The 23687-nt window shown below is 60.6% G+C and overlaps 2 protein-coding genes across 2 annotated transcripts in view; both read right to left on the reverse strand.

Annotated features, from left to right (window-relative positions):
* Positions 1-980: 980 nt before the first annotated feature.
* IER3 (immediate early response 3) lies at positions 981-4342 on the reverse strand. The gene is made up of 2 exons (XM_025155899.3): positions 4144-4342; positions 981-2200 (listed from the first exon to the last, which is right to left on the reverse strand). The coding sequence occupies exons 1-2, from the start codon at positions 4309-4311 to the stop codon at positions 1346-1348; spliced, it is 1023 nt and encodes a 340-aa protein (XP_025011667.2). The 5' UTR covers positions 4312-4342; the 3' UTR covers positions 981-1345.
* Positions 4343-9509: 5167 nt separating this feature from the next.
* LOC112533553 (discoidin domain receptor tyrosine kinase 1) overlaps positions 9510-23687 on the reverse strand; it is a 42465-nt gene continuing 28287 nt past the window's right edge. Inside the window, exons 11-17 of the mRNA XM_040656644.1 lie at positions 23553-23660; positions 23289-23470; positions 21122-21249; positions 19991-20161; positions 15512-15746; positions 11642-11788; positions 9510-9775 (exon numbers count right to left, since the gene is read on the reverse strand). Coding sequence (XP_040512578.1) covers positions 9650-9775; positions 11642-11788; positions 15512-15746; positions 19991-20161; positions 21122-21249; positions 23289-23470; positions 23553-23660 — 1097 coding nt within the window. The 3' untranslated portion in view covers positions 9510-9649. The remainder of the gene's footprint in view (positions 9776-11641; positions 11789-15511; positions 15747-19990; positions 20162-21121; positions 21250-23288; positions 23471-23552; positions 23661-23687) is intronic.

A 23687-nucleotide genomic window follows, 5' to 3' on the forward strand; every position in this document is an offset into this window, starting at 1 on the left:
CAGCTGCACGGGACGTTGGCGCTGAACAGCGCGGACTCATCACTGTGTGTGGAGCTGCAGCTGCTCACGCTGGGTTTACCCAATTCTCCGTTTCTGTACCCAAAATGGGAGATAAAATTGGGCCTTTTTCAGTTGTTTGGGTTTTTTTTTTTATGAAAAAAAATAATATAGATTTTTGTTGTTAGTTCTGGTGTGATGGTTTATTTCAGAGCAGCCTCAGAATTGGGGTCCAACTTGGAATGAGAAGTAGAGTTTTCTAGCTAAAAATGGTCTTTTCCACCTAAAAACTTCCTTCTGCAAAGCGTTCTTTTCCACCTAAAAATGGCCATTCTTCACCCCAAAACACCTATTTTCTACCTAAAAACAAAGCAGTCTTTGGCTTGAGAAGTCATCTTCAACCTAAAAGCGGACATTTCCCTACCTATGAGTTTTCTACCTAAAAGTGGTGGTTTTCTGCTTATGAACGCCAGTTCTCTACCCAAAACCAATCTTTTTCCACCCAAAAATGGTCTTCACTGACCTAAAATCTTTTTCCAACCCCAAAAACGGCCTTTTCTAGTTAAAAAAAATCATCTTTTGCACCTAGAAACTCTCTCCAAGTCCACTTAGTTTTCTGTCCACTCCAAAAATAGTCCTTTCTACCTAAAAATTGAGTTTTTCTACCTAAAACTACTTTTTACCTAAAAATCCATGTTTTCCACCTAAAAGTGGTGTTTTCCCAACTGAAAGTGGCCTTTTTCTCACTAAAAAATGGTGTTTTTCCCCTTCAAGTCATCTTTTCTACCCAAAACCTTTTTCTGACCCCAAAATGGGACTTCTCCACCTAAAAATGGGACTTCTTGACCCAAACGTGGCCTTTTCTTTTGGCGTTCCATGATAAAGCCTTACGAACTGGGTCAAAAATCCACAAAATCCTTAAGTTTGGACCCCCCCCCCCCCACGGATGCAGTGCTCCAATGACAACACAGCGACAACACACGTTGTAAACAACAGCTTCTGTAATAAATAACCCAAAACTGGGGTTAAACAGCCCCCAAATAAATAGTGTTAAATATTAAATACCCTACAATTAAATAACCCCTTAAATAAATACAAATACGACCAATAAATATCGGCGTGACCCACAAAGAACGGAGGAGGTCTCTGAGGGTGAGGTAGGGGGCACCCATGGGTGCTCGGTGCCACCGCGGTGCCGTTACCGCGGCGATGGTCCCCCAAAGCGTCCCCGAATCCGTGGGTGTCACCGTGACACAGCAACAGGCACAGCAGGGCACCGGGTGTCACCTCCAGGTGGAGGTGACAGTCGTACGGTGTCACCCAGACAACAGGGTGACCGGATGGGTTGTCAGTGTGCAGTGACGTTGTAGGCCCGCAGGGTTGGAGACGGTAACAACCGTGGGCAGGAGGTTCCCACGGGTGTCACCCGTCCCCCATTGGATGGGCACGTTGTCACCGGCGGTGTCACAGTCATCCCAGGCAGCTCTACGACCCCAAGTTGTGTTGTCAGCACGACCATCTCCGGTGTCACCACTTCTTCAGGTTGTGCTGTCCCCACAACCACCTCCTCGGGTTGCGTTGGTTGCGGTGACACGTGAGGTGGTAACGATGACACGTTGAGCGTCACCGCGACCACCCTGGTTGTCACCACCACCTCTCCTGGTTGTGTTGTCTTCCCAACCAATTCAGGTGTCACCGCCATCTCTTCTGGTTGTGTTGTCACCGTCACCACCTCGGGTGCCACCACCACCTCTCCTGGTTGTGTTGTCTTCCCAACCACCTTGGGTGTCATGGCCGCCTCTCCTGGTTGTGCCGTCACCGTGACCGCTTCAGGTGTCACCACCTCGGGTGCCACCACCACCTCTTCTGGTTGTGCCGTCACCGTAACCACCCCAGGTGCCGCCGCCACCACCACCTCTCCCGGTTGCGTCGTCACCGTGACCATCTTGGGTGCCACGGCCACCATCTTGGGTGTCACCGCCACCATCTTGGGTGCCACCGCCACCACCTCGGGTGCCACCGCCACCAATCCTCCCAGCTGTGTTGTCACCTCAACCACCTCAGGTGTCACCACCACCACCTCCTCCCCGAGTGTCACCGTCTCCGCCGGCGTGCTGTACACCTGAACACCGACCACTGCCAACAACACCAGGAGGAGCCGCGTGGCCAGGCTGACTTCTTCTGTCGGGGGCGGCCGTCGTACCTGGAGGGGGGCAATAAGGGGTTAATATACAGCTTTTTTGGGGGGGGTGAAAAGCCTTCAAATGAGGGATAATGGTGCTTTAAGGGGAAATTCCCCCATTTAAGGTGATGTTCTCGGTGTTTGTGGAGAGGGGACCCATCTGAGAGCGAAGCCAATCTGAGCCTAATCAGCTGCTGGGGTTAATGGGTTAATAAATTTTGGGTTGAAAACTCCTGAAATGAAGGAAGTCCCCCCCTGAGGGGACAAATATAATAGTTTGAAGGGAAATCCCCCAATTTTTGGTTGCTTCGGTGAGGTTTAATGGGTTAATAACACCCTGAGGGGAATTACTGCCTTAATTTGGGGTTAAAAAATCCCAAAACGAGGGTAACTATCATCCTTGAGTGACAAAATGTACTTTTAAGGGAAAATTTCCCAATTTCGGGTTCTATTTTCAGGGTAATAACCCCCTGAAATGCCAATCGTTGCCCCCAAAATACTGTTTCGATTTGGGGTTAAAAGCCCTAAAATGAGGGAAAATGTAATTCCAGGGGGAAACGCAGCTCCAGTTTTAGTTTCAAAAACCCTAAGATGAGGGAAATTATTATTTGGAGGGGTGGGTGGGGGGGAATACTGCCCTAATTTTGGGTTAAAAAGCATAAAATATGAGCAAACAGAATACAGACGGGGATATCTTGCTCTAGTTTGGGGGTAAGAAGTCCTAAAAAGAGGAGAAATGTCATTCTAAGGGGGAAATAACACCCCAGATTTGAGTTAAGACACCTAAAAAAAAAAGGAAAAACGTGACCGGATAGGGGAAATTCCCTCCCCCCCCCCATTGCAATACGTGGGGCTGTGACTCATATAGGGTTGTGACTCAACACCCCCCCCCTCCCCCCGAGGAAATGGGTCTGTTCCTGCCCCCCCCCACCAAAATAGGGGCTTTGGGAAGATGGGGGGAAGGAGACGGGGGGGATAGAGGGGGCCCCATGGAAAAGATCGCAGAGAAATGGGGGTTGGGGGGGGGTCTTATGTGGGGTCCCCCAGAAATTGGGACCCCACAGAACTGGGGGGTATTTCCTGACAGAAATGGGGGTCCTGGGGGGGTCCTCCATCCCCATTTCCTCATAGAAATGGGGGTCCCATCCCAATTTCTTCCCAGAAATGGTGGTCCTGGAGGAGGGGGGGTCCTCCAACCGATTTCCTCACAGAAATGAGGGTCCTGGGGGAAGGGGGACTTCCACCCCCATTTCTTCATAGAAATGGGGTCCTGGGGGAGGGGGGGGGGGGGGGGAAGGGGGTCTCCATCCCCACTTTCTGACAAAAATAGGGGGGTCCCTGGGGGATGCAGGGGAGAGGTATGGGGTCCTGTGAGACAGGGGGGTCTCCATCCTCACCTCCTCATAGAAATGGGGGTTCTGAGGGAGGAGCGGGAGGTGGGGGGGGGGGGGGGGGCTCCATTCCGATGTCCTCATAGAAATGGGGGTCGAGGTTGGGGGGGGGGTCTTTATCCCAAATTCCTCATAGAAATAGAGGTCCTGGGGGGGGTGGAAAGGGGGGTTTAATCCCCATTTCCTCATAGAAATGGGGATCCCAGAGGGGCGGGGGGGGGCGGCCCTCCATCCCAATTTCATCATAGAAATGGGGGTCCTGGGGCAGGGAGAAGGGGGTAGGGGGGGTTTTACCCCAATTTCCTCATAGAAATAGAGGTCCGGGGGGGGGGGGGCGGGGGGGGGGGGTGATCCTCCATCCCAATTTCGTCATAGAAATGGGGGTCCTGGGGCGGGGGTGATCCTCCAGCCCGATTTCCTCACAGAAATGGCGGTCCCTGAGGGAGGGGGGGGTCTCTATCCCAAATTCCTCATAGAAATGGGGGTCCTGGGGGAGGGGAGGGGGAGGGGGTGCCTTCCATCCCCAATTTCCTCACAGAAAAGGGGGCCCCTGGTGGCGGCGGGGGTGCTTACCACGGGTGGATACAGGACCCGGCGGTGCCGACGACGCGGCCGTGGGGTCCCGCTGGGGCTCGGGGGGATCTCGAAGGTGAAATACCGCGGAGGGGACGGGGTGAGGCCGCCGTGACCCCCCCAGACACCACCCGGAGCCGCCGCCGCTGTTGTTGCTGTCGTCGCCATTACTCTTCGTTCGCGGCCTCCAATCAAAATGGCGGGTGCGCCTCAGAGCGGCGCTTTTATAGCGGAGCGGGCGGGCGGGCCCGCCGCGGCTTGCTATTGGCTGAGAGTGCAGCGGCCGGGTGGGCGTGGCGGCTTTCTATTGGCTGTGAGTGGGGTGGGGGTGTGGCCTCGAGGGTGGAGGGCGGGGCTGAGCATGAAGTGGGCGGGGCTTACCCGGGAGGGGGCGTGGCCTGGTGGGGATTTTCCATTCCTTATTGGGGTCTATAGGGGACATAGGGGGTCTATAAGGGACTATGGGGAGATATGGGGGGGCCATATTGGGCTATGGGGGGTCCATAGGGGCCTGTGGGAGGTCTATAGTGCGCTATAGGGGTTCCATATACGGGGATATAGGGGAGTTCTGGGGATCTATTGGGGCTATATGGGGTCTATAGGGGTCTGTAGGGGGCTATACAGGGCTATGGGGATCCGTAGGGTTCTGTAGGAGCTGTATGGGGGATCTATAGGGTTATATATGGGGGTCTTATCCAGCCTATAAGAGACCTATAGGGTTCTATAGGGGGTCTGTAGGGGATGCACGGGGGTCCATGGGGGTCTATAGGGTTCTATAAGGGGTCTGTAGGGGTTGTATAGGGGCCCATGGGGGTCTATAGGGTTCTAGAAGGGGTCTGTAGGGGATGTATAGGCGTCCATGGGGGTCTATAGGGTTCCCATGGGGTCTGTAGGGGTCGTATAGGGGTCCATGGGGGTCTATAGGATTCTATAAGGGGTCTGTAGGGGATGTATAGGGGTCCATGGGGGTCTATAGGGTTCCCATGGGGTCTGTAGGAGTCGTGTAGGGGTCCATGGGGGTCTATAGGGTTCCCATGGGGTCTGTAGGGGTCGTATAGGGGTCCATGGGGGTCTATATAGAGTGGGGGTTTATAGGAACAACATCGGGGCAGGGGGGAGGGGTGGGGGCTATAGGAGATGCCTTGGGGTCTCTGGGAGGGTACAGCCCCCCCACGTCCCCCCTATAGACCCCCCCCCATAGACCCCAACCCCCCCCCCACCGTCACCTCCCCCCCCCCCCCCCCCCCCATTCCTATGGGGTTTCCCCACATTGCACAACCCCAGGAGGCGGAGGGGGGGGGGGGGGGGAGGAGGGGGGGGGGAACCGTTCCAATGCTCTGAGTCACCGCAGGGAGGTGGGGGGAGGGGTGTGACGTCATCAGAGTCGCCTCCCCCCTCCCCCCCCCCCAAAGTCACCATGACATCTGTCCCTCAGTGTCCCCCATTGTCCCCCATTGTCCCCCATTGTCCCCTATTGCCCCATTATATCCCCACTGTCCCCCAACGTCCCATTATATCCCCCATTGTCCCCCACTGCGCCCCAATGTCCCCCATTGCCCCCCAATGTCCCCCATTGTCCCCCATTGTCCCCACTGTCCCCATTGTCCCCCAATATCCCCCATTGTCCCCATCGTCCCCCATTGTCCCCCATTGTCCCCCATTGCGCCCCAATGTCCCCCATTGCCCCCCAATATCCCCCATTGCCCCCCAATATCCCCCATTGTCCCCATAGTCCCATAATGTCCCCCAATGTCCCCCAATGTCTCCACTGTCCCCATTGTCCCCCATCATCCCCATCGTCCCCCATCGTCCCTCATTGTCCCCCAATGTCCCCCAATATCCCCCATTGTCCCCATAGTCCCATAATGTCCCCCAATGTCCCCCAATGTCCCCCATTGTCCCCCATTGTCTCCAATGTCCCCCACTGTCCCCCATTGTCCCCAATTGTCCCATAATATCCCCATTGCCCCCCAATGCCCCCCATTGTCCCCCAGTTGTCCCCACTGTCCCCCATTGTCCCCCAATATTCCCCATTGCCCCCATTGTCCCCACTGTCCCCCAATATCCCCCATTGTCCCCCAATATCCCCCATTGTCCCCATAGTCCCATAATGTCCCCCAATGTCTCCACTGTCCCCATTGTCCCCCATCATCCCCATTGTCCCCCATCATCCCTCATTGTCCCCCAATGTCCCCCATTGTCCCCCAATATCCTCCATATCCCCCATTGCCCCCATTGTCCCCCAATATCCCGAATGTCCCCAATGTCCCCATTGTCCCCCAATGTCCCCAATTGTCCCATAATATCCCCATTGTCCCCCAATGTCCCCCAATGTCTCCACTGTCCCCACTGTCCCCCATTGTCCCCATTGTCCCCCAATATCCCGAATGTCCCCAATGTCCCCATTGTCCCCCAATGTCCCCCAATATCCCCAGTTGTCCCCCATTGTCCCCCAAATGTCCCCCAAACGTCCCCCAAATGTCCCCATGGCCCCCTATTGTCCCCCATCATCCCCAATGTCCCCCATTGTCCCCCAATGTCTCCCAATGTCCCCAATGTCCCCCAAATGTCCCCATTGCCCCCCATTGTCCCCCAATATCCCCCATTGTCCCCCAATATCCCGAATGTCCCCAATGTCCCCACTCTCCCCAATGTCCCCCAATGTCCCCCATTGTCCCCCAATATCCCCCATTGTCCCCCAATATCCCGAATGTCCCCAATGTCCCCACTCTCCCCAATGTCCCCCAATGTCCCCCACTGTCCCCCAATGTCTCCCAATGTCCCCCAAATGTCCCCATTGCCCCCCATTGTCCCCTAATATCCCCCATTGTCCCCATCGTCCCCCAATATCCCGAATGTCCCCAATGTCCCCCATTGTCCCCCATCGTCCCCCAATATCCCAAATGTCCCCAATGTCCCCATTGTCCCCCAATGTCCCCATTGTCCCCCAATGTCCCCAAATGTCCCCAATGTCCCCAATGTCCCCAATGTCCCCCAAACGTCCCCCCAAAACAACACAGTGACAACAGTGTAAAAAAAAACTCCATTTTGGCAGCTCAGTATTTACAGCCCCTCCCCTCTCCTCCCCTCCCATGGCAGTTAATGAACCGGGCCCTCGTTAATTAGGCCGTGCTAATTAATGTGCATCTCCCCCCCCCACCCCCCTTCTCCCACTGGGTAATGTGGGAGTGGGGTAGGGGGGCTCAGTGGTGGGAGAGGAGGAGGAAATGGGAAGAGGAAAGGGGAAGGAAGATGAGGAGGAAGGAGGAAGATGAGGAGGAAAAGGAGGAGGAAGAGGAGGAGGAAAAGGAGCAGGAAGAGGAGGAGGAAAAGAAGGAGGAAGGAAGAGGAAGAGGAGGAGGAGGAGCAAGTGGAGAGGGGGAGGAGGAAGAAGTGGAGGAGGAAGAGGAAGTGGAGGAGGAGGAAGTAGAGGAAAAAGAAGAGAAAGAAGAGGAGGAGGAAGATGAGGAGGAAATGGAGGTGGAAGAGGAGGAAGAAGAGGAAGAGGAGGAGGAAGAGGAGGAGGAAGTCAAGGAGGAGGAAGTCAAGGAGGAATAAGAGGAAGAGGAGGAGGAAGGGGAGGAGAAAGAAGTGGAGGAGGAGGAGGAAGTAGAGTAAGAACAAGAGAAGGATGAAGAGGAGGAACAGGAGGAGGAGGAGGAAGTTGAGGAGGAAGTTGAGGAGGAGGAAGAAATGGAGAAGGAAGAGGAAGTAGAGGATGAAGAGAAAGAGCAGGAGGAAGTGGAGGAAGAAGTAGAAGAAGAAGAGGAGGAAGAGGAAGTGGAGGAGGAGAAGGAAGTAGAGGAAGAAGAAGAGGAAGGGGAGGAGGAAGGGGAGGAAGAGGAGGAAGTGAGGAGGGGGAGGAGGAAGAGGAAGAGGAAGAAGAGGAGAAAGAGGAAGGGGAAGAAGAAGAGGAGGAATGGGAGGAGGAAGAGGAAGAAGAGGAGGACGTGGAGGAGGAGGAAGTGGAAGAGGTGGAAGAGGAAGTGGAGGAGGAGGAAGTGGAGGAGGAGGAGGAGGATGAAGAGGAAGAGGAGGAGGAAGAGGAAGTGGAAAAGGAAGAGGAGGAGGAAGTAGAGGAAGAAGAAGAGGAGGAGGAAGTGGAAGGGGAGGAGGAGGAGGAGGAGGAAGTAGAGGAAGAAGAAGAGGAGGAAGAGGAGGAGAAGGAAGTGGAGGAGGAGGAAGAAGAGGAGGACGTGGAGGAGGAGGAAGTGTCGGAGGCGGAAGGGGAAGTGGAGGAGGAGAAGAGGAAGTGGAGGAGGAGAAGAGGAAGTGGAGAAGGAGGAGGTAGTGGAGGAGGAGGAGGATGAAGAGGAAGAGGAGGAGGAAGAGGAAGTGGAAAAGGAAGAGGAGGAGGAAGTAGAGAAAGAAGAAGAGGAGGAGGAAGTGGAAAGGGAGGAGGAGGAGGAAGTAGAGGAAGAAGAAGAGGAGGAAGAGGAGGAGAAGGAAGTGGAGAAAGAGGAAGAAGAGGAGGATGTGGAGGAGGAAGTAGAGGAAGAAGAAAAGGAGGAAGAGGCGGAGAAGGAAGTGGAGGAGGAGGAAGAAGAGGAGGACATGGAAGAAGAAGAGGAAGTAGAGGAAGAAGAAGAGAAGGAGGAAGTGGAAGGGGAGGAGGAGGAGGAAGTAGAGGAAGAAGAAGAGGAGGAAGAGGAGGAGAAGGAAGAGGAGGAGAAGGAAGTGGAGGAGGAGGAAGAAGAGGAGGACATGGAAGAAGAGGAGGAAGTAGAGGAAGAAGAAGAGGAGGAGGAAGTGGAAGGGGAGGAGGAGGAGGAAGTAGAGGAAGAAGAAGAGGAGGAAGAGGAGGAGAAGGAAGTGGAGGAGGAGGAAGAAGAGGGGGACGTGGAGGAGGAGGAGGAAGTAGAGGAAGAAGAAGAGGAGGAGGAAGTGGAAGGGGAGGAGGAGGAGGAAGTAGAGGAAGAAGAAGAGGAGGAAGAGGAGGAGAAGGAAGTGGAGGAGGAGGAAGAAGAGGGGGACGTGGAGGAGGAGGAGGAAGTAGAGGAAGAAGAAGAGGAGGAGGAAGTGGAAGGGGAGGAGGAGGAGGAAGTAGAGGAAGAAGAAGAGGAGGAAGAGGAGGAGGAGGAGGAAGAAGAGGAAGAAGAAGAGGAGGAGGAAGTGGAAAAGGGAGAGGAGGAGGAAGTAGAGGAAGAAGAAAAGGAGGAAGCGGAGGAGAAGGAAGTGGAGGAGGAGGAAGAAGAGGAGGATGTGGAGGAGGAAGTAGAGGAAGAAGAAAAGGAGGAAGCGGCAGAGAAGGAAGTGGAGGAGGAGGAAGAAGAGGAGGACGTGGAGGAGGAGGAGGAAGTAGAGGAAGAAGAAGAGGAGGAGGAAGTGGAAGGGGAGGAGGAGGAGGAGGAGGAAGTAGGGGAAGAAGAAGAGGAGGAAGAGGAGGAGAAGGAAGTGGAGGAGGAGGAAGAAGAGGAGGACGTGGAGGAGGAGGAAGTGTCGGAGGCGGAAGGGGAAGTGGAGGCGGAAGCGGAGGAGGAAGAGGAAGCTCGCCGAGGCCGAAGGCTCATCCCAGCTCGCGCAGCAGGCGGTGCAGGACGCCGAAGGACGGCCGCTCCGCCGCATCGCGCGCCCAACAGCGCCGCATCACCGCGTGCAGCGCCGGGGGGCAGCCGGGGGGGCACGGCAGGAACTGGGGGGGGGGGGGGGAGCGCCACCAGTATGGCCCAGTTCAGCCCAGTGCCTCCCAGTACGGCCCCGGTGTCTCCCAGTATGACCCCGGTGTGGCCCCAGTGCCCACATTATGGCCCCAATATGGCCCCAGTGCTCCCAGTAGGGTCCCAATATGGCCCCAGTGCTCCCAGTATGGCCCCATCCCATCCCAGTATGGCCCCAGTGCTCCCAGTATGGCCCCATCCCATCCCAGTTGGCCCCAGTGCTCCCAGTATGACCCCAGTGTGGCCCCAGTGCTCCCAGTGTGACCCCAGTATGGCCCCAGTGCTCCCAGTATGGCCCCATCCCATCCCAGTTGGCCCCAATATGGCCCCAGTGCTCCCAGTACGGCCCCAGTGCTCCCAGTATGGCCCCATCCCATCCCAGCTGGTCCCAGTGCTCCCAGTATGGCCCCAGTGCTCCCAGTATGACCCCAGTATGGCCCCAGTGCTCCCAGTATGACCCCGGTGTGGCCCCAGTGCTCCCAGTGTGACCCCAGTATGGCTCCAGTGCTCCCAGTATGGCCCCATCCCATCCCAGTATGGCCCCAGTTGGCCCCAGTATTCCCCAGTGCTCCCAGTATGGCCCCAATATGGCCCCAGTGCTCCCAGTATGGCCCCATCCCATCCCAGTTGGTCCCAGTGCTCCCAGTATGGCCCCATCCCATCCCAGTATGGCCCCAGTGCCTCCCAGTATGACCCCAGTATGGCTCCAGTGCTCCCAGTATGGCCCCATCCCATCCCAGTATGGCCCCAGTTGGCCCCAGTATGGCCCCAGTGCTCCCAGTACGACCCCGGTGTGGCCCCAGTGCCCCCATTACGGCCCCAGTATGGCCCCAGTGCTCCCAGTATGGCCCCATCCCATCCCAGTTGGCCCCAGTGCTCCCAGTATGGCTCCAATTCTCCCAGTATGACCCCGGTGTGGCCCCAGTGCTCCCAGTATGACCCCGGTGTGGCCCCAGTGCTCCCAGTGTGACCCCAGTATGGCCCCAGTGCTCCCAGTATGGCCCCATCCCATCCCAGTTGGCCCCAGTTGGCCCCAGTATGGCCCCAGTGCTCCCAGTATGGCCCCAATATGGCCCCAGTTCTCCCAGTACAGCCCCAATATGGCCCCAGTGCTCCCAGTATGACCCCAATATGGCCCCAGTGCTCCCAGTACGGCCCCAATATGGCCCCAGTTCTCCCAGTATGACCCCAATATGGCCCCAGTGCTCCCAGTATGACCCCAATATGGCCCCAGTGCTCCCAGTACGGCCCCAATATGGCCCCACCCCCTCCCAGTTGGCCCCAGTATGGCCCCAATATGGCCCCATCCCATCCCAGTCGGCCCCAATATGGCCCCACCCACTCCCAGTTGGCCCCAGTCTGGCCCCAGTTCTCCCAGTATGGTCCCAATATGGCCCCAGTGCTCCCAGTATGGCCCCAATATGGCCCCAGTGCTCCCAGTATGGCCCCAATATGGCCCCACCCCCTCCCAGTTAGCCCCAGTATGGCCCCAGTTCTCCCAGTACGGCCCCAATATGGCCCCAGTTCTCCCAGTACAGCCCCAATATGGCCCCAGTGCTCCCAGTACGGCCCCAATATGGCCCCAGTTCTCCCAGTACAGCCCCAATATGGCCCCACCCCCTCCCAGTTGGCCCCAGTCTGGCCCCAGTTCTCCCAGTATGACCCCAATATGGCCCCAGTGCTCCCAGTACGGCCCCAATATGGCCCCAGTTCTCCTAGTATGACCCCAATATGGCCCCAGTGCTCCCAGTACGGCCCCAATATGGCCCCAGTGCTCCCAGTACGGCCCCAATATGGCCCCACCCCCTCCCAGTTGGCCCCAGTATGGCCCCAGTTCGTACCTCCCCATGGCCCCGGCAGTGCCGGCCGGCGTTGGCGATCACCTGCTCGTCACTCAGTGCCCCATAGGGCTGCTCCCGGCACCGCGTCAGCACCTCCCACAGCGTCACCCCAAAAGCCCACGCGTCGCTGGCGGGGGTGAAGGTGCCCTATGGGGAAAGGGGGGGGGGGGGGAGGACCTCAAAAATCCCCTTCAGTCCGCCCACAGCCCCCCAACTCTCACCACATCCCACTGCCCATCCCACAACCCCCCTGACTCTGCCAGAACCCCATTAGCAGTCCCCCAAACCCCCATAACTCCACCCTAACCCCATTACCAGCCCCCAACCCCCATTACCAGCCCCCCAAACCCCATAACTCCACCCTAACCCCATTACGCACCCCCAACCCCCATTACCAGCCCCCCAAACCCCATAACTCCACCCTAACCCCATTACCAGCCCCCAACCCCCATTACCAGCCCCCCAAACCCCATAACTCCACCCTAACCCCATTACGCACCCCCAACCCCCATTACCAGCCCCCCAAACCCCATAACTCCACCCTAACCCCATTACCAGCCCCCAACCCCCATTACCAGCCCCCCAACCCCCATAACTCCACCCTAACCCCATTACCCACCCCCAACCCCCATTACCAGCCCCCCAACCCCCATAACTCCACCCTAACCCCATTACCAGCCCCCAACCCCCATTACCAGCCCCCCAAACCCCATAACTCCACCCTAACCCCATTACCAGCCCCCAACCCCCATTACCAGCCCCCCAAACCCCATAACTCCACCCTAACCCCATTACCCACCCCCAACCCCCATTACCAGCCCCCCCAACCCCATAACTCCACCCTAACCCCATTACCAGCCCCCAACCCCCATTACCAGCCCCCCAACCCCCATAACTCCACCCTAACCCCATTACCCACCCCCAACCCCCATTACCAGCCCCCCAAACCCCATAACTCCACCCTAACCCCATTACCCACCCCCAAACCCCATTACCGGCCCCCCAACCCCCACCCTAACCCCATAAACCACCCCCTAACCCCCCAAACTCTGCCATAACCCCATTACCAGACCCCATAACTCCACCCTAACCCCCATTACCAGCCCCCCAACCCCCATAACTCCACCCTAACCCCATTACCCACCCCCAACCCCCATTAGCAGCCCCCCAAACCCCATAACTCCACCCTAACCCAATTACCCACCCCCAAACCCCATTACCGGCCCCCCAACCCCCACCCTAACCCCATAAACCACCCCCTAACCCCCCAAACTCTGCCATAACCCCATTACCAGCCCCCCAAACCCCATAACTCCACCCTAATCCCATTACTGGCCCCCCAACCCCCACCCTAATCCCATAAGCCCCCCCTAGTCCTCCCAACTCTGCCATAACCCCATTACCAGCCCCCATAACTCCACCCTAACCCCCATTACCAGCCCCCCAAACCCCATAACTCCACCCTAAACCCATTACCCCTGGCCCCAATATGGCCCCAGTGCTCCCATTATGGCCCCAATACGGCCCCAGTGCTCCCAGTATGGCCCCAATATGGCTCCAGTGCTCCCAGTATGGCCCCAATCCCTCCCAGTACGGCCCCAGTATGGCCCCAGTGCTCCCAGTATGATCCTAATATGACCCCATCCCTTCCCATTATGGCCCCTATATGGCCCCAGTGCTCCCAGTATGGCCCCTATCCCTCCCAGTATGGACCCGGTATGGCCCCAGTGCTCCCAGTACAGCCCCAATATCATCCCAGTATGACCCCAGTGCTCCCAGTGTGACCCCAATATGACCCCATCCCTTCCCATTATGTCCCCTATATGGCCTCAGTGCTCCCATTATAGCCCCAGTATGGCCCCAGTGTTCCCAGTATGACCCCAATATGACCCCATCCCTTCCCATTATGGCCCCAATATGGCCCCAGTGCTCCCATTATGGCCCCAATACGGGCCCAATGCTCCCAGTATGGCCCCAATATGGCTCTGGTGCTCCCAGTATGGCCCCAATCCCTCCCAGTACGGCCCCAGTATGGCCCCAGTGCTCCCAGTATGATCCTAATATGACCCCATCCCTTCCCATTATGGCCCCTATATGGCCCCAGTGCTCCCAGTATGATCCTAATATGACCCCATCCCTTCCCATTATGGCCCCTATATGGCCCCAGTGCTCCCAGTATGGCCCCAATATGACCCCATCCCTTCCCATTATGGCCCCTATATGGCCCCAGTGCTCCCAGTTTGACCCCAGGATGACCCCACCCCTTCCCATTATGGCCCCTATATGGCCCCAGTGCTCCCAGTATGGCCCCTATCCCTCCCAGTATGGACCCGGTATGGCCCCAGTGCTCCCAGTACAGCCCCAATATGGCCCCAGTATGGCCCCAGTGGTCCCAGTATGACCCCAATATGACCCCATCCCTTCCCATTATGTCCCCTATATGGTCCCAGTGCTCCCATTATAGCCCCACTATGGCCCCAGTATGGCCCCAGTGTTCCCAGTACAGCCCCAATATGGCCCCAGTATGGCCCCAGTGCTCCCAGTATGACCCCAATATGACCCCATCCCTTCCCATTATGTCCCCTATATGGTCCCAGTGCTCCCATTATAGCCCCACTATGGCCCCAGTGTTCCCAGTACAGCCCCAATATGGCCCCAGTATGGCCCCAGTGGTCCCAGTATGACCCCAATATGACCCCATCCCTTCCCATTATGTCCCCTATATGGTCCCAGTGCTCCCATTATAGCCCCACTATGGCCCCAGTATGGCCCCAGTGTTCCCAGTACAGCCCCAATATGGCCCCAGTATGGCCCCAGTGCTCCCAGTATGACCCCAATATGACCCCATCCCTTCCCATTATGTCCCCTATATGGTCCCAGTGCTCCCATTATAGCCCCACTATGGCCCCAGTATGGCCCCAGTGTTCCCAGTACAGCCCCAATATGGCCCCAGTATGGCCCCAGTGGTCCCAGTATGACCCCAATATGACCCCATCCCTTCCCATTATGTCCCCTATATGGTCCCAGTGCTCCCATTATAGCCCCACTATGGCCCCAGTGTTCCCAGTACAGCCCCAATATGGCCCCAGTATGGCCCCAGTGGTCCCAGTATGACCCCAATATGACCCCATCCCTTCCCATTATGTCCCCTATATGGTCCCAGTGCTCCCATTATAGCCCCACTATGGCCCCAGTATGGCCCCAGTGTTCCCAGTACAGCCCCAATATGGCCCCAGTATGGCCCCAGTGCTCCCAGTATGACCCCAATATGACCCCATCCCTTCCCATTATGTCCCCTATATGGTCCCAGTGCTCCCATTATAGCCCCACTATGGCCCCAGTATGGCCCCAGTGTTCCCAGTACAGCCCCAATATGGCCCCAGTATGGCCCCAGTGCTCCCAGTATGACCCCAATATGACCCCATCCCTTCCCATTATGTCCCCTATATGGTCCCAGTGCTCCCATTATAGCCCCAGTATGGCCCCAGTGCTCCCAGTATGACCCCAGTATGACCCCATCCCTTCCCATTATGGCCCCTATATGGCCCCTATATGGCCCCAGTGCTCCCAGTATGACCCCAATATGACCCCATCCCTTCCCATTATAGCCCCTATATGGCACCAGCGCTCCCATTATAGCCCCAGTATGGCCCCAGTGCTCCCAGTATGACCCCATCCCTTCCCATTATGTCCCCTATATGGTCCCAGTGCTCCCATTATAGCCCCAATATGGCCCCAGTATGGCCCCAGTGCTCCCAGTATGACCCCAACACGACCCCACCCCCTCCCTATATGACCCCACCTCTCCCAACATCCCCCCATTCCGACCCCCCCCCCCCGACCCCAACGCCCCCCCCCCGCCCCCATTACCAGCAGGATGCACTCCCAGGCCATCCAGCGGATGGGCAGCAGCGCTCTGCCCCTCACGCGGTAATAATGAGCCCCGTAGAGGTGGCGGCTCATGCCGAAATCGGCCACTTTGACGGTGAAGCCGTCGCCCACCAGGCAGTTCCGGGTCGCCAGGTCCCGGTGCACGAAGTTCAGCCGGGAAAGGAACCGCATCCCGGAAGCGATCTGAGCCCCCACGTGGAGCAGCGTGCGGAGGCTGGGGGCGGGGCTTAGGTGGGCTGGGGGCGGGGCTTAGGTGGGCTGCGGGGCGGGGATTGGTTGGGGGGCGCAGGGGGCGGGGGCGTGGAGAGCGCGGGGGAAGTGGATTGGTTGGGCGAGGGGGTGTGGCTAAAGGAGGGGCGGGGCTTCGGGGTTTGGGCGTGGTTTCCCGTGCTGGGCGTGGATTGGTTGGGGGCGGAGGGGGCCGGGCTTAGGTGGGCTGGGGGCGGGGATTGGTTGGGGCGGAGGGGGCGGGGCATCGGGGCGGGGGTGTGGTGAGCGCGGGGGGAGTGGATTGGTTGGGCGAGGGGGGCGTGGGGAAAGAAGGGGCGTGGCTTCGCGGTGTGGGCGTGGTTGCCGTGCTGGGAGTGGATTGGTTGGGTAAGGAGGGGGCGGGGTTTAGGGATGGGAGGCAGAGGACGCAGGATGGGGTGGGGCTTAGGTGGGATGGGGGCGGGGCTTAGGTGGGCTGCGGGGCGGGGATTGGTTGGGGGGTGCAGGGGGCGGGGGCGTGGAGAGCGCGGGGGAAGTGGATTGGTTGGGAGAGGGGGCGTGGCTAAAGGAGGGGCGGGGCTTCGGGGTGTGGGCGTGGTTGCCCGTGCTGGGCGTGGATTGGTTGGGTGAGGAGGGGGCGGGGCTTATGGATGGGCGGCAAAGAGTGCAGGCTGGGGGCGGGGCGTGGGTGGGCTGGGGGCGGGGTTAGGTGGGTTGGGGGGCAGGGATTGGTTGGGGGGAGCAGGGGGCGGGGGCGTGGAGAGCACGGGGGAAGTGGATTGGTTGGGAGAGGGGGTGTGGCTAAAGGCGGGACGGGGCTTCGGGGTGTGGGCGTGGTTGCCGTGCTGGGTGTGGATTGATTGGGGTGGAGGGGGCGGGGCATCGGGGCGGGGGTGTGGTGAGCGCGGGGGAAGTGGATTGGTTGGGCGAGGGGGGCGTGGCGAAAGAAGGGGCGTGGCTTCGGGGTGTGGGCGTGGTTGCCGTGCTTGGCCTGGATTGGTTGGGTGAGAAGGGGGTGGGGCTTAGGTGGGCTGGGGGCGGGGATTGGTTGGGGCGGAGGGGGCGGGGCATCGGGGCGGGGGAGTGACAGCGCTGGGGGAGTGGATTGGTTGGGCGAGGGGGGCGTGGCGAAAGAAGGGGCGTGGCTTCGCGGTGTGGGCGTGGTTGCCATGCTGGGAGTGGATTGGTTGGGTAAGGAGGGGGCGGGGTTTAGGGATGGGAGGCAGAGGACGCAGGATGGGGTGGGGCTTAGGTGGGCTGGGGGCGGGGCTTAAGGTGGGCTGGGGGGCGGGGATTGGTTGGGGGGCGCAGGGGGCGGGGGCGTGGAGAGCGCGGGGGAAGTGGATTGGTTGGGCGAGGGGGTGTGGTTAAAGGAGGGGCGGGGCTTCGGGGTGTGGGCGTGGTTGCTGTGCTGGGTGTGGATTGGTTGGGGCGGAGGGGGCGGGGCATCGGGGCGGGGGTGTGGTGAGCGCGGGGGGAGTGGATTGGTTGGGCGAGGGGGGCGTGGCGAAAGAAGGGGCGTGGCTTCGGGGTGTGGGCGTGGTTGCCGTTCTGGGCGTGGGTTGGTTGGGTGAGAAGGGGGCGGGGCTTAGGTGGGCTGGGGGCGGGGATTGGTTGGGGCGGAGGGGGCGGGGCATCGGGGCGGGGGTGTGGTGAGAGCGGGGGAAGTGGATTGGTTGGGCGAGGGGGGCGTGGGGAAAGAAGGGGCGTGGCTTCGCGGTGTGGGCGTGGTTGCCGTGCTGGGAGTGGATTGGTTGGGTAAGGAGGGGGCGGGGTTTAGGGATGGGAGGCAGAGGACGCAGGATGGGGTGGGGCTTAGGTGGGCTGGGGGCGGGGCTTAGGTGGGCTGCGGGGCGGGGATTGGTTGGGGGGTGCAGGGGGCGGGGGCGTGGAGAGCGCGGGGGAAGTGGATTGGTTGGGAGAGGGGGCGTGGCTAAAGGCGGGATGGGGCTTCGGGGTGTGGGCGTGGTTGCTGTGCTGGGTGTGGATTGGTTGGGACGGAGGGGGCGGGGCGTCGGGGCGGGGGTGTGGTGAGCGCGGGGGGAGTGGATTGGTTGGGCGAGGGGGGCGTGGCGAAAGAAGGGGCGTGGCTTCGGGGTGTGGGCGTGGTTGCCGTGCTTGGCCTGGATTGGTTGGGTGAGAAGGGGGTGGGGCTTAGGTGGGCTGGGGGCGGGGATTGGTTGGGGCGGAGGGGGCGGGGCATCGGGGCGGGGGAGTGACAGCGTTGGGTGAGTGGATTGGTTGGGTGAGGGGGCGAGGCTAAAGGAGGGGCGTGCCTTCGGGGTGAGGGCGTGGTTGCTGTGCTGGGCGTGGATTGGTTGGGTAAGGAGGGGGCGGGGTTTAGGGATGGGAGGCAGAGGACGCAGGATGGGGTGGGGCTTAGGTGGGATGGGGGCGGGGCTTAGGTGGGCTGCGGGGCGGGGATTGGTTGGGGGGCGCAGGGGGCGGGGGCGTGGAGAGCGCGGGGGAAGTGGATTGGTTGGGAGAGGGGGCGTGGCTAAAGGCGGGACAGGGCTTCGGGGTGTGGGCGTGGTTGCTGTGCTGGGTGTGGATTGGTTGGGGCGGAGGGGGCGGGGCATCGGGGCGGGGGTGTGGTGAGCGCGGGGGAAGTGGATTGGTTGGGCGAGGGGGGCGTGGGGAAAGAAGGGGCGTGGCTTCGCGGTGTGGGCGTGGTTGCCGTGCTGGGAGTGGATTGGTTGGGTAAGGAGGGGGCGGGGTTTAGGGATGGGAGGCAGAGGACGCAGGATGGGGTGGGGCTTAGGTGGGCTGGGGGCGTGGATTGGTTGGGAGAGGGGGTGTGGCTAAAGAAGGGGCGTGGCTTCGGGGTGAGGGCGTGGTTGCTGTGCTGGGCGTGGATTGGTTGGGTGAGGAGGGGGAGGGGAGTAAGAATGGGCGGGGCTTAGGTGGGCTGGGGGCGGGGATTGGCTGTGAACGAGGGGAGGCGGGGCTTAAGGAGGGGGCGTGACACCGCTGGGGGAGTGGATTGGTTGGGCGAGGGGGTGTGGCTAAAGGAGGGGCGTGGCTTCGGGGTGAGGGCGTGGTTGCTGTGCTGGGCGTAGATTGGTTGGGTGAGAAGGGGGCAGGGCTTAGGTGGGCTGGGGGCGGGGATTGGTTGGGGCGGAGGGGGCGGGGCATCGGGGCAGGGGAGTGACAGCGCTGGGGGAGTTTATTGGTTGGGCGAGGGGGCGTGGCTAAAGGAGGGGCGGGGCTTCGGAGTGTGGGCGTGGTTGCTGTGCTGGGCGTGGGTTGGTTGGGTAAGGAGGGGGCGGAGTTTAGGGATGGGCGGCAGAGGGAGCAGGCTGGGGGCGGGGCATAGGTGGGCTGGGGGCGTGGATTGGTTGGGAGAGGGGGCGTGGCTAAAGGAGGGGCGGGGCTTCGGGGGTGAGGGTTGGGGGGTGAGTAGAGGATGTGGGGGGGTTGGTTGTGGGGTTAGGATGGAGGTGGGGGGGTTGGGGGTGGGTAATGGGGGATGGAGGTGGGGGGGTTTGGGGGTGGGTAATGGGGTTGGGGTGGGGTTTGGGGGGTGGATAATGGGGTTAGGATGGAAATGGGGAATTTGGGGGGTGGGTAATGGGGTTGCGGTGGGGGTTGGGGGGTGGGTAATGGGGTTGGGGGGTGAGTAGAGGGTCCGGGGGGGTTGGTTATGGGGTTAGGATGGAGGTGGGGGGGTTGGGGGGTGGGTAATGGGGTTGGGGTGGAGGTGGGTGGGTTGGGGGGTGGGTAATGGGGTTTGGATGGGGGTTGGGGGAGGAATGGGGTTCGGATGGAGGTGGGTGAGTTGGGGGTGGGTAATGGGGTTGGGGTGGGGGTTGGGGGGTGGATATTGGAGTTAAGATGGAGATGGGGGGGGTTTGGGGGGTGGGTAATGGGGTTGGGGTGGAGGTGGGTGGGTTGGGGGTGGGTAATGGAGAGGGGGTGGGGGTTGGGGGGTGGGTACTGGGGTTGGGGTGGGGGTTGGGGGGTGGATAATGGGGTTAGGATGGAGATGGGGGGGCTTGGGGGGTGGGTAATGGGGTTGGGGTGGAGGTGGTTGTGATGGGGGGTGGGTAATGGGGTTAGAGAGTGGGTTGGAGGGTGGGTAATGGGGGTTAGGATGCAGGTGGGGGGGTTGGAGTGTTGGTAATGGGGTGGGGGGGTGGCTAATGGGGTTTGGGTGGAGATGGGGGGGTTTGGGGGGTGGGTAACGGGGTCGGGGTGGGGGGTGGGTAATAGGGGGGGTGGGGGGGGGGGAATGGGATGCAGCCCTACCTGAGGGTGGGTCCGCAGGGCCCCCCCAGGAAGCGGTGCAGGTCGCCGTGCTCCATATACTCCGTGATGATGCAGAGGGGTCCCCCCTCCCCCGAGCAAACCCCCAGGAGCCGCACGATGTTGGGGTCCCGCAGGCGGCCCAGGGTGCGTGCCTCCTGCAGGAAGTCCCTCCTGGGGGGGGGGGGAGGAAAAGGGGGGGGGGGGGCATTGCAGACCCTGTTGCATTGTATGGGGACGTTGCAAAACTTATTGCACCGCTGAAAACCCCATTGCACCTTTGCAAACCCCACTGCACCTTTGCAAACCCCACTGCACCTTTGAAAACCCCATTGCACCGCTGCAAACCCCACTGCACCTTTGCAAACCCCATTGCACCGTTGCAAACCCCACTGCACCATTGCAAACCCCACTGCACCATTGCAAACCCCATTGCACCGCTGCAAACCCCACTGCACCATTGCAAACCCCATTGCACCATTGCAAACCCCATTGCACTGCTGCAAACCCCACTGCACCATTGCAAACCCCATTGCACCGCTGCAAACCCCATTGCACCTTTGCAAACCCCATTGCACCATTTCCAACCCCACTGCACCGTTGCAAACCCCACTGCCCCTTTGCACACCCCATTGCAACTTTGCAAACCCCACTGCACCGTTGCAAACCCCATTGCACCTTTACAAACCCCACTGCACCATTGCAAACCCCACTGCATGGTTGCAAACCCCATTTCACCTTTGCGACCCCATTTCACCTTTGCGACCCCATTGCATCTTTGCAAACCCCACTGCACCGTTGCAAACCCCATTGCACCTTTACAAACCCCACTGCACCATTGCAAAACCCATTGCATGGTTGCAAACCCCATTTCACCTTGGCGACCCCATTGCATCTTTGCAAACCCCATTGCACTGCTGCAAACCCCATTGCACCATTGCAAACCCCATTGCACCTTTACAAACCCCACTGCACCACTGCAAACCCCACTGCATGGTTGCAAACCCCATTTCACCTTTGCGACCCCATTGCATCTTTGCAAACCCCATTGCTCCATTGCAAACCCCACTGCACCGTTGCAAACCTCCCCTTCCCCCCCCTTTCCCCCCCCCAAATGCCCATTTTGGGCCTCACCTGGCATTCTTGGTGGCGTCGGGGCGCAGCACTTTGACGGCCACCAATAGGGGGCGGCCGTGGGGCAGTTCGGGGGGCCGGGAGGTGGGGGGCAGCTCCTGGGGGTCCTCAACTTCGCACAGCAGCACCTGACGGGGGGGGGGGGCGGGGTTTCGTGGCTGGGGGCGGGGCTTCAGGGAAGGGGGCGTGGTCTGGGTCGGGGGGCGGGGCTTCACTTGGAGGGGGGTGGTATAGGCCGGGGGGCGGGGCTTCTGTTGGAGGGGCGTGGTATAGGTCAGTGGGCGTGGCTTCGCGGAAGGGGGCGTGGTCTGGGCCAGTGGGCGTGGCTTTGCGGAAGGGGGCGTGGTCTGGGCCAGTGGGCGTGGCGGAGCATTGGGGGCGTGGCTTTGACGACGGGGCGTGGCTTGGATTGGGGGCGTGGCTTAACAAAGTGGCGATGTCATTCTTGAGGGCGTGGCTTCTCTTAAGGGGGCGTGGTCTGGGGCAGTGGGCGTGGCGCAGGTTTGGGGGCGTGGCTTTGAGGAACAGGGAGTGGTTCGGGATAGGGGGCGTGGCTACGCCGTAGGGGGCGTGGTACAGGCCGGGGGGGCGTGGCTACGCGGAAGGGGGCGTGGTCTGCGTTGGTGGGAGTGGCTGCGAATTGTGGGCGGGGCTTCGAGGAAGTGGGAGTGGTTCGGGATGGGGGCCTGGTATAATCCTAGGGGCGGGGCTTCGCTTGGAGGGGCGTAGTATAGGCCGGGGGGGCGGGGCTTTGGTTGGAGGGGCGAGGTATACGTCAGTGGGCGTGGCTTTGCGGAAGGGGGCGTGGTCTAGGCCAGCGGGCGTGTCCCGGCCTTGGGGGCGTGGCTTTGAGGATGGGGCGTGGCTTGGATTGGGGGCGTGGCTTAACAAAGTGGCGATGTCATTCTTGAGGGCGTGGCTTCTCTTAAGGGGGCGTGGTCTGGGGCAGTGGGCGTGGAGCAGGTTTGGGGGCGTGGCTTTGAAGTGGGGGTGGTTCGGAGTAGGGGGCGTGGCTTCGCTTTGGAGGGTCTTGGTATAGGCTTGGGGGCGGGATTGCTTGGTGGGGCGTAGTATAGGCCTGGGGGGCGTGGCTACGCGGAAGTGGGCGTGGTCTGTGGCAGTGGGCGTGGCGCTAGTTTGGGGACGTGGCTTTGAGGAAGTGGGTGTGGTGTGGTTAGGGATGGGGGCGTGGCTTCGCGGTAGGGGGCGTGGTATGGGCCTGGGGGCGGGGCTTCAGTTGGAGGGGCGTGGTATAGGTCGGGGGCGTGGCTACGGTGAAGGGGGCGTGGTCTGAGGCAGTGGGCGTGGCGCGGGTTTGGGGGCGTGGCTTTGAGGAACTGGGAGTGGTTTGGGATGGGGGAGTGGCTTCGCGGTAGGGGGCGTGGTATTGGCCTAGGGGCGGGGCTTCGCTTGGAGTGGCGTGGCATAGGCCGGGGGGCGTGGCTACGCGGAAGGGGGCGTGGTCTGCGTTGGTGGGAGGGGCTGACAACTGGGGGCGTGGCTTCGAGGAAGTGGGAGTGGTTCGGGATATGGGGCGTGGCTTCGTGGAAGTAGGCGTGGTCTGGGCCCGGGGGCGGAGCATCGCTTGGAGGGGCGTGGAATAGGCTGGGGGCGTGGCTTCTCATAAGGGGGCGTGGTCTGGGCCAGTGGGCGTGGTGCAGCTTTTGGGGGCGTGGTTTTGAGAAAGTGGAAGTGGTTCGGGATAGGGGGCGTGGCTTGGCGGTAGGGGGCGTGGTCTGGGCCAGTGGGCGTGACTTTGCGGGTGGGGTCGTGGACTGGGCCAGGGGGCGTGGCTCGGTATTGGGGGCGTGGCTTTCAGAAAGGGGGAGTGGCTTGGGACCGGCCTGGCTCGGTGTTGGGGGCGTGGCTTCGAGGAAGTGGGCGTGGCTTGGTTCGGGGGGCGTGGCTTTGAGGCCTTTGAGGTTGTCTGAGCATAGGGGCGTAGCTGGGAGATGTGGGCGTGGTTTAGTGGAAGGGGGCGTGGTCTGGGTCAGCGGGCGTGGCCAGTGAGTGGTGGGCGTGGCCATTGGCTGGGGCGTGGCCTCAATGATGGACATTGGGTCAGTGTTGGGGGCGTGGCCTCAACCCAAGGGGGGGGGCGTGGCTTTCCCATGGGGGCGTGGCCTCGACCCAAGGGGGCGTGGCTTGGGGAGTGGGCGTGTCTCACCTCTCCGAACTGCCCCTCCCCCAACTTCTCCCGGAAGCGGAGGAGGCCGCGGGGGAAGGCGGGGAGGGCGGGGCTGGGGGCGGGGCCATGGAAGGGGGCGGGGCCAGCCAGGGCGTAGGCGGAGCCTCCGGTGACGTCAGCTTCAGCGTAGGCCCCCGCCCCCACCTCGGGCTCCATTGCACCTATGGGGGAGAGGGGAGGGGTCAGAAAGGGGCGGGGCTTATGGCCAGAGGTGGGCGGGGTGAGAAGTGGGCGTGGCCTCACCGTCGGTGTTGATTGGCTTGGCTCCGTCGGGCGGGGTGCAGGCGAGCCCTCCCATTGGCTGAGCGTAGGTGGCCAGCAGCAGGCGATAGGCCGGGTTGGCGAAGGGTGCTGTGGGGGATGGGGGTGAGGGGGCGG

The sequence above is a fragment of the Gallus gallus genome (assembly GCF_016699485.2).
Source record: "Gallus gallus isolate bGalGal1 chromosome 16 unlocalized genomic scaffold, bGalGal1.mat.broiler.GRCg7b 16_unloc2, whole genome shotgun sequence".
Taxonomy (NCBI): Eukaryota; Metazoa; Chordata; class Aves; order Galliformes; family Phasianidae; genus Gallus; species Gallus gallus.